Consider the following 10,480-nt stretch of genomic DNA (forward strand, 5'->3'; position numbering starts at 1 on the left):
ATGAACCAACGGAAGATATTCAAAGGCTCAATAACTTACAATGGTACCCCATTAGAGCAGGTAGAGGCCTTTACATATCTAGGAATATCCCTTCAGGGTAATATGCGATGGAAAAATCATATCGATATGGCAATTTTAAAATTCCATCAGTTAGCGGGTGTAGTAGCGCTCAAACATAGAGCCTCATTGACCAAACCTATCACCCCTGCTCTAGAAATTTACAACATGAAGGTGATAAGTGCCTCACTGTATGGTTCGGAATTATGGGGATTTTCTAACCTGAGGGACCTGTCGTTGGCAGAGAATAGGTTCTTGCAGAGCCTAGTGGGAGCACCACAAAGCACTCCCACTGTTCCTCTGTTGCTTGATCTTGGCAGGAAAAGTATTGAGGACTTAGCTCGCCTATGCCCTCCGTTATATTGGAGACGGATAATGACAACGCCGGAATTAGCTCACTATGCTGCAGCCCTAGCGGATATTATCAATGCTGACCGCTTTCATACCATCTTGTGGCTTAAAGAACTACAGAGCCTAATATTAAAGTTGTGTTGTAAATAAAACAGCGGTATTATTAAGCATTAGCTGAAGCCATAATGCATCAGTCCAAATATCTAGTATAGGGATTCCATTTTGTATTTCGAGTCCGCCATTTTTCATGCCCTACATTGCCATGTGCTCAATGTTCTGATTGTCCTACCTCTCTGCCAGTTACACTGTGGATTCTACCTAGCAACAGTTATTATTAGTCCTTCTTGAGAGTGTAGCGCATGCTCAGCAGAAGTAACAGTTGTTCCTTATTAGCATAGCCCTCCCATGTTCTAGAAATACTGTTAGCTCCACCCACTGATATATTTGGAAATGTCCTTACGTGGTTGCAACCTCTGTCTAAGCTGTAAGCTGAACCCCTTCCACTGTGTATAAAAGGGGCCATGTGCTTGTATTCAGTGTGCTACTCTGTACAATACTGTAGAAGTGTTGTGGAGGTTGTATCACCACCTTTAAAGGTTTATTAAACTATGTTTTTGTATTTCCAGTTTCCTTGCCAACTTCATTTGTAAGTCTAAGGACTTTGTACACAGAAGGGCGAACCCTTTCGGTACCTTTGGGCCTTGCTGAGGCCTGAACTCATCAATTGGCGCCCGTCACGTGGGGCTCATCGGCGACTCGGAGGCTCGAAGGACTGGTCGTGACGAAGGAGTGGAACTCTGCCGGGGAAGTGATCACTGCCAGCGGCGTCTTTAGTCCTGGCATCCTGAGGTATTTCTTCCTTCCTTCCGATCTGACCATCTGGGTGGCGCCGGTCTTCGACTGAGACCTCTTCTGTCGGTTTGCTGTGGATAAGCTGTTTGAGCAAATTGTGGAACTTGGCAAGTGGAATCTGGACGCTCGTGCTTGGTAAGGACCAATGTATGGTAATTACTGTGAGTGTTTATGGTAGCCAGTGATTAGCAAGGCAGTTTTAGGATACGCTTGCTGTGGCTTATGGATATGGATATGGATATGGAGATGTTTGGATGATCGATCATATTATGATTATGAATATGGGTATATATGCGTTGCAACACATATAGGTAGGCAATGTGGAGATTTTTCTCCAACATATGGTTGTGAGCGGCGCAACGATTAAGTGCCATTTTTCTGTATAATATTGCGTATTTCGCACTATTTCTAGCATGTCTACTTTTAGCGCACTACGTAAGTGGTGCTGCTGTGGAAACCGGTTAAGTCTTGAAGAATCGCAGCCGGCTCCCCCAGAAGGGACGCCGAATAGGGATATGTACATTAAGTTTGGTCTTTCCCCTATAATGTACAGCACATTGTGGAGGAAGTATACCAAGAAGGATCCTGAGTTGAGATGGCCTTTGTATGGTTCGTTTGATGTGCGCAAAATTGAGTATGTGGAACAGTGCCTGTGTAAGCGCCGAGCGAGACAAGATATGTTTGAGAGTGTGCGAATGTGGGTGAAAGAAGTACGTGAGCGTGAGAAACGTGAACATGCGCTGATTGAGAAAGAGCAGAGGAAGAATGTGCGTGAGAAGGCGCAAGAAATGAGACAACGTGAACAAAAAGATGCGGAAGAAAAACGGGAAAAGGAACGTAGATTGCAGATATCTGGCCAATATCCCATTCGTCGGCCTCTTTATCCTGTCCTTAATAATGCTGATGATGATTTTTCATTACTAGATCGTTCTCCGCCTCCGTATGCTGGCCCGTCTGCTCCGAAAGGGGAAGATGAGGATTCTGGATCATTTAAAGATAAGGTAGACACGCGGTCTAAGCTAACATCTGATCGTATGGCGGAGCTCCGACAAATTTCTTATCGTATTCTTAAGGGTACAATTCCTCTTGCTGAAATATTGTTGTCTCTTGAAAAATGGCCGGACAGGGAAAAAATGTATTTTCTTGAAACCTTTTCTGATGAAGTAGTCGGGGCTTTTCGAAAATATTCTCCTGTTCTTGAACCTGATGACATAATACAAGATAAGAAAGAATTGCGTAAAGGTCTCTTTTCTCCTTCCCAGGCAGCTGATGCAGTTCGACGGTTATTCGTATTGCGGGATGAGGCGTCTCGGTTACGAGAAGAAAAGCGACAAAAGACGGTGGACGACAAAGAGACGGGTTTGAGTGGCGACGGGAAACAATCACCTATCTTTTCTTCAGATAAGGTCGATATTGTGCATGTTAAACCTATGCGAGAGGCAGCGCCTTTGTATGTTCCTCCTAAAGGAGCGGGTACTAGTTCAGATAAAGATTCAGCTGATGCCCGAGGGTATTTTATCTATAATTGGGTATATACTCCTTGGAATAGAGCGGATGTTATGGCCTTAAAGAAAGCGTTACCTGACCCACGGAAAAATCCTGCTGCCTTTTATGAGGAAGTTGAGGGGGCTTTGAATTCTTGTACTATGACATTAGCTGACGTTGATTTATTCTTTGGTCTTATATTACCCCCTGACATGTGGAGATCAGTACGGAAAATTGATGATTTAGTGACGTTTAAAGCTAAATGGGAAGACATTGAGGAGGAGGACAGAGCTAGGAAACCTGCGCAGAAACCACCCCAGCTCATTCTAGACCTCCCTGCTGCTATTTTGATTAAATTAAAGACGATTATTCCCCCTAAAAAGATTGACTGGACTATGTTAGCATCTTGCAAGCAAAAGACAGATGAATCAGTTTCTGACTTCTTTACGCGATTTGAAGAAACTTTTCATGATTTTAGTGGTCAGTCTCTGACGGATGACACGGGTCGACATCTGTTTGTAGACAAGTATGTTTCAAATTTATTACCGGGAGTAGCAGCTCGGTTGAAAGCGAGTGAAAGCTCCTGGACGACTTCGACTCCGGCATCCCTCCTGACTATGGCTCAGTATTACGAGCGTCAGGAATTAGAAGCAAAAAGTAATGAAGATAAGAAATCTAAGGATTTGAAAACAAAAGTTATGTTAGCACAAGTGTATGGACCACCCCAGAGAGGAAATAATAGAGGTGGTCGGGGTTTTTATGATTCTACATATAACCGCACAGACTTGGCTAAAGATCAATGTGCATATTGTAAGCAACGAGGCCACTGGGCCAATGAGTGTCCTTTAGCGCGAGAACACAGGGCTATGGGACGGGGTAGAGGTTTTGGGAGAAATCGTGGGGGTTTTTCTGGCCCACGAGGTAACCTAAATGATAGGGCTAGATTCGAATCTAGGGAGCAACAACAAGGAGGGTCTAATACCTTTGATAGACGAAATCAGTATCAGATGTCTGACTATGTGCACCCCGAAAGTCATGATTCCCAATATGCATAGGATTGCGTAGGATGGGGGGAGGAATCAGTTGAAGTACCAGTAGATCAGAGGGGTCCTTATGTTACAGCACATGTTTTGGGTTCTACTGATCAGTTTTTGGTTGATACAGGGGCTACTCGTAGCGCTTTGTCTAAACAATTGGTTCCGAGGGCTCCCCTGTCTGGCTTAATGATCACATCTGTAGGGTTCGATGGAACACCTTCTCTTAGCCCATTATCCCAACCCCTTGCATTTCATGTCGACAAATTTACAGCACCATGTCCATTCTTGCTTTCCTCAAACACGCCTGACAACATTGTGGGTCTAGACATGCTGAAACATTTTAGAGCCACAATCCGCTGCTCCCCTGAAGGAGTACGCGTGATTTTAAATGACAATTACCCTGCAAAAGAGAGAGTGTGTATGGTCGCTGAAAGTGCTGCATTAGCCTCTTTACCTCACACGTTGTGGGCTACTTCAGACACTGATGTGGGACAGATGGTCATTCCTCCGGTTCACATTAGTGTGAAGGAGGGAGCTGTGTTACCACGCCTGCCTCAATATAGGATTTCACAGGAGGGTGAGGAGGCGCTCATACAGATTGTGCAGGATCTCATCCGAGTGGGGGTGGTGGAAGAAGTCCCATACAATGTTTGTAACAGTCCTATTTTACCAATCTTGAAGAAAGACACTGATACTAGGGTATATCGATTTATTATTGATTTGCGGGAGGTGAACAAGATAGTGGTGCCCCAATACCCTGTTGTTTCTGACATCACGACACTCCTTACCTTGGTTCCACCAACAGCGACAACATTCTCGGTTGTCGACCTGAAGAACGCCTTCTTTTCGATCCCTATTCACCCTGATAGCCGTTACCTTTTCGGCTTCACTTTGAATAATCGATCGTATAGATTTTGTAGAATTCCACAGGGCTATACTGAGAGCCCTAGTATCTACAGTCAGGCGTTGAAAAGACAGTTGGATTCTTTTGTCTTGCTTGAGGGGGTAGTGCTTATTCAATATGTCGATGACATTTTGTTGGCTGCTGACACCCCTGAGCAATGTGAGACTTGTACGTTGTCCTTGCTTTCCTTTTTGGCTTCTCACAATCATAAGGTATCTATGAAGAAATTGCAATTCTGTAGACCTAAGGTGACCTACCTAGGCCACCTTTTGTCTAAGGAGGGGCGTGCACTTACATCAGATCGTATCCAAGCCATCCTGGACACACCAACACCTTCTACACAGAAAGATGTTCGAGCATTTTTGGGTCTTACGTCCTTTTGTAGGCAGTGGATACTGGGGTTTTCACATATAGTCAAACCACTGTTAGCGCTATTGACAAAAGACACTCCAATTCCCCTTCCTTGGACAGATGAATGTGAAAACGCTTTCCAACAGTTACGTCAGGCCCTTTGTTCAGCACCAGTGTTAGGCACTCCTGATTACACGAAACTTTTCACATTATATGTACATGAGAGAGATGGATGTGCGTCATCTGTGTTAGTACAGATGCACGGGGACAGGCAGCGTCCGTGTGCATATTTCTCGGCATTGCTCGATCCTGTCGCTCGGGCATTGCCGGGGTGTTTTCGTTCGGTCGCAGCGACAGCTGTGTCAATACGTCAGAGTGAGGGAATAGTGTTATCTCACAAGCTGTTAGTGTTGGTTCCCCATGCTGTTGACGCCCTTTTGAATCAAACAAAGACGCAGCATTTAACAAGTGCCCGTCTGACCGGATATGAACTAACGTTGCTGGCTCCCCATATCACATTGAGGAGATGTGCTACGTTAAATCCAGCAACATTGTTACCATTCCTGACGACTCAGCCTGAGGCACAAGAAGCACATGATTGTATTTTTGTGACTGAGGAACAGACAAAGGGTCGTATCGATCTCCAGGATACGCCTTTCTCAGATGTAGATGGAGAATTATGGGTGGATGGCTCCTGCCTGAAGCTACCGGATGGTACGACTTCGGCAGCATATGCCATCACTACTTTGTATACTATCGTGGAAACAGCACGCATTCCACAGAAATCAGCCCAGGCAGCGGAGCTGATAGCATTGACACGAGCATGTGAGCTTAGTGCAGAGTTGTGTGTGAATATTTATACAGATAGCCGCTATGCTTTCGGAGTAGCGCACGACTTTGGCCTGCTCTGGAAGGAAAGAGGTTTTCTGACATCACACGGAACACAAATTATGTATGGAGAACTGGTGCACAATCTTTTGACTGCCCTGACATTTCCTAAGAAAATAGCTATAGTGAAATGCAGTGCACATAAGAAAGTTATTGACAAAGTAGGGCAAGGAAATGCTTTCGCTGACCAAGTAGCACGAGAAACTGCAATGAGACCTGACTCCACTTCAATGTATGTTGTGAAGTCACAAGCAGAACGATGGCATGATGCTAGGAAAGAAGTGAGGGAAATACAGAGAGTTGCTTCTGATAAAGAACGAGAGCAATGGTCTGAAAATGGAGAACTGGATGATGAAGGTTGTTGGCGCAACAAACAAATGGATAGGTGGAAGTTGCCCACAGCTTTTGTCCAACCTATGGTTCAAATGGCACATGGGCTATCACATGTTGGAGCTTCAGCGATTGTGAAATTGCTTGCGCAAGTTTGGGAGCATCCAGAGATTGCTAGCACGGCCAAGAGAGTGGTACAGACCTGTATGATCTGTCTTAAATACAACCCAGGGAAAGGAACACGGACTCCAGCAGGAGGATTTGAAATACCTACTGCACCTTTTGAAGTCCTGCAAATGGACTATATCCAACTTGAACGCTGTAATAATCTAAAGTACGTCTTGGTAGTGGTGTGTGCTTTCAGTAAATGGATTGAAGCCTACCCTACTAAGGACAATACTGCAATGACTACAGCAAAGGTGCTACTGAAGGAGTTTTTCCCTAGGTATGGTGTTTGTAGACTATTATGGAGTGATAACGGGCCTCATTTTATAGCAGACGTTATCAAGTACGTTCTGAGAGGTCTGGGGATAAAACAGAAGTTTCATGCAGTGTTCCATCCACAGTCGGCTGGCTTGGTGGAACGCTACAATGGAACACTGAAGCTTAAACTAGCAAAGATCCAGGCTTCCACTTCCCTGACTTGGCCCGACGCTTTGCCTTTGGCATTGTTGTCAATAAGATCAGTACCTCACTCCCGAACCGGCCTTACACCGTATGAGGTGGTGTTTGGTCGTCCCATGAATATTTGGGGAGTGCCCAAACCAAGTTCCGTATATGATGTACCTTGTGTATTGATGAATGACTATCTGGCACAATTAACTGATAACTTGGTTTCTATTCATCAACAGGTTCGAGAAGCACTCCCTGACCGGTCCACAGGTGAGGGTCATAGTCTCCGACCCGGTGACTTCGTCCTCATCAAGGCGTTCGAGAGGACGAGTGGCCTGGAGCCCCGATGGTGCGGTCCCGAGCAGGTTCTGCTCGCAACAAGAACGGCCGTCCGAGTGACCAACCGGAAGAACTGGATTCACTCCCTTCATTGTCGCAGAGTGCAACCCGGATTGGTGGAGCCTGCCGTGTTGACTGACCATCGAGAAATCCTGACTACAGAGAAAGGCCCTGCTGTGGTACCTGATGAGCAAGAGGAGTTCTTCCCGGACCCGACGACTTCTGGAGTAAGAAAATACAACCTTCGACCCAGGAAGAAGTTTTCTGCTGTTTAGACTGCTGTCAGAACGGCCTCTTGGTTGGTGCAACGGAGAGCCGATGAGGCAAGGGGGGGGGATCAGCCTTGCATTAGAGTAGTGACACCCGTCTTGGCCCGTTGGTGAAGAAAACAACAGCCGCCTTGGGGGAAGAGTTCTGACAGCCTTTTTTTTAGTTTCAGGAAGATTTGCGAGACATTTGTTCAACATGGAGAGAAAGAAAGTGATCTGCGCCTTCGGATTTATTGCTAGTGTGGCAGTTGTTGCCATTATCACGTGGTTTGTTGAGGATGTAATTCCTGCCCGTGATCTATATGTGGTTTCTACACCGGTGCCAGAGGAGCATTTCTTTTATACGCTCCCCTATCAGGAATCAAAACACCGCTTGTCCTTTGTAAATAACACCTTCATTCAGATGCTACATCATACCCACACTGCTACAAATGAAACAAATTGCTGGATATGTGGTATGATGCCAGCGCACCAGAAGAAGGGGGGAACACCGTTTATACCTCTCCCTTTCTCTCATAATGGTTCTTGTCGTGCCTGGTATACTCTTCTATTTGCCACAAGAAAGCCTGCTGTTGGAAGATTACTTTTTAGACTAAACAAAGAATGTCACCAGAATAAAGAAGGCTATCCACAAGCCAATGGAACTATATGGGAGTGGGAAGAATATCGACCGGACAATGAGTCTACTCCCTACATTTTTACGAACACTAGAGACACTGTCGAAAGTGAAAAATTTGTGATCTCAGTTGCACAAGCACAAGCGGACTTATGCGTACAAAGTGTTGGGAACATCCCTGTAGGTGTTAGTGATTGTATTAAAGTCTTAAATATAGATGGTCTGAATAATAGCACATTTTTAGCATCCCATAATACATATTTTGTATGCGGTAATAGAGGATATTATCGATTACCAGCTGGCTGGTCAGGAGTATGCTATGTATCGTTTTTATTACCACCAGTGTTTTTAGCACCTGCCACTTATCATAAAGACTTGAAATTGTTGAATAATGCCACTGTGAATAGATACAAACGTACTTTATCTATCGATGATGTGGACCAGACCGACACTAGTTTGCAGCAATATGTAGATTTTAACCTAGGGTTATTCTTTTTTGTTGGAGCTGCCCTAAACAGTAGAAAGATAAGAAGATTAACTAGAGTTGTAGAGGCAGTGACCAACCAAACTGCTGCAGCACTAGGAAACGTAACTGAAGAGTTGCAAATTACTAGAATTGTTGCCCTGCAAAACAGAATGGTGTTAGATGTCATATTAGCAGAAAAAGGAGGAGCTTGTAGACTTATTGGAAGTAGCTGTTGTGTCTTCATCCCAGACAACTCGCCTTCTGTTTATAATGCCATAAATAAACTGCATAAAATAGCTGCTGACATACATGTAGATAATGGTACATGGACCTTCTCTAGTTGGTTTTGGACCTTATTTACTACATGGGGTTGGAAGATCCTCACTGGCCTTTGTATAATAGTAGTAATTCTTTTTACTTGCTGTATGTGTATTCAATGTGGTCCTATGATATGTTCTCTTTGCATTACCTCTTGTATACCCAATAAGAAAGCTGTTTCCGAAGCTGCTTATCAAAAGAGTCTAACTAAAGAGATTTCTAACATTATGAGCATTGACATTCAAGATGAGTTTGATGACTACCCTATGAAATGGAATGGCTTCAGCTAACGCTGAAAGGGTCGTCTGTTGTAAATAAAACAGCGGTATTATTAAGCATTAGCTGAAGCCATAATGCATCAGTCCAAATATCTAGTATAGGGATTCCATTTTGTATTTCGAGTCCGCCATTTTTCATGCCCTACATTGCCATGTGCTCAATGTTCTGATTGTCCTACCTCTCTGCCAGTTACACTGTGGATTCTACCTAGCAACAGTTATTATTAGTCCTTCTTGAGAGTGTAGCGCATGCTCAGCAGAAGTAACAGTTGTTCCTTATTAGCATAGCCCTCCCATGTTCTAGAAATACTGTTAGCTCCACCCACTGATATATTTGGAAATGTCCTTACGTGGTTGCAACCTCTGTCTAAGCTGTAAGCTGAACCCCTTCCACTGTGTATAAAAGGGGCCATGTGCTTGTATTCAGTGTGCTACTCTGTACAATACTGTAGAAGTGTTGTGGAGGTTGTATCACCACCTTTAAAGGTTTATTAAACTATGTTTTTGTATTTCCAGTTTCCTTGCCAACTTCATTTGTAAGTCTAAGGACTTTGTACACAGAAGGGCGAACCCTTTCGGTACCTTTGGGCCTTGCTGAGGCCTGAACTCATCAATTGGGTTTAGACCATCTCTGGGCTAACACTGATGTAACATGTTTTCCATCAAAGATCATCTTGAAGAAAATGTATTGGGCCATGGTTCGGTCATCTGCTTTTTGTACTGGTTCGAACTCCAAATTAACTTGACGGTTTCTTGATGTTAAAACAGTACCATTTTGTGAACTTTATTGGGACATTATCGAAAAACCGTTCGACAGAAAACTGTATTTTCAATTCAGATTTGGAACTCTCCCCCTAAACGTATTTACACAAAATTGGTCTACGAACCGGGATGAGAAATGCCACTACTGTAAAGACCTTGTTGAGAATGTTTCACATTTACTGTTTGTGTGCCCTCTTTATCATTGTCCACGTCGAAAATGGATAAAACCAGTGTGTCGTAATTTAGGAACACACAGGCATATAGAGGCGCTTAGAATACTGGAATCAGATTGTTCACCATACTTTGCGATTGCTGTTGCAAAATTCCTAGGATGGGCTTGGTCTATTCGCACCCGCACTTTACAATTATCTGACGCAGTCTAATGAATTATTGTTACCATGGTTTTTATATACGATCGATTTTTATATAATTCTTGATGGAATATTTTATATTGAGTAATGAAACTGACAGCATATAAGTGTTTAATGTATGTTTTAAATATGAATTTTAGGCTTAGTATTTATTGTGTAGCGCTAGGATGTAATTGCTTTTATGACTTGCTGTC

At 43.9% G+C, this 10,480-nt stretch overlaps 1 protein-coding gene across 1 annotated transcript; it reads left to right on the plus strand.

Annotated features, from left to right (window-relative positions):
• The first annotated feature begins 664 nt into the window (after positions 1-664).
• Positions 665-9,654, plus strand: LOC144763997 (uncharacterized). The gene is made up of 2 exons (XM_078650118.1): positions 665-1,395; positions 7,107-9,654. Exon 2 carries the CDS (start codon positions 7,672-7,674, stop codon positions 9,163-9,165), a length of 1,494 nt encoding a protein of 497 aa, XP_078506244.1. The 5' UTR covers positions 665-1,395; positions 7,107-7,671; the 3' UTR covers positions 9,166-9,654.
• The last annotated feature ends 826 nt before the right edge of the window (positions 9,655-10,480 follow it).

Source organism: Lissotriton helveticus, chromosome 6 (genome assembly GCF_964261635.1).
Source record: "Lissotriton helveticus chromosome 6, aLisHel1.1, whole genome shotgun sequence".
Classification (NCBI taxonomy): domain Eukaryota; kingdom Metazoa; phylum Chordata; class Amphibia; order Caudata; family Salamandridae; genus Lissotriton; species Lissotriton helveticus.

Coding starts and splice junctions, on each gene's coding strand:
- LOC144763997 (XM_078650118.1), top strand. CDS start 7,672: ATGGAGAGAAAGAAAGTGATCTGCGCCTTCGGATTTATTGCTAGTGTG.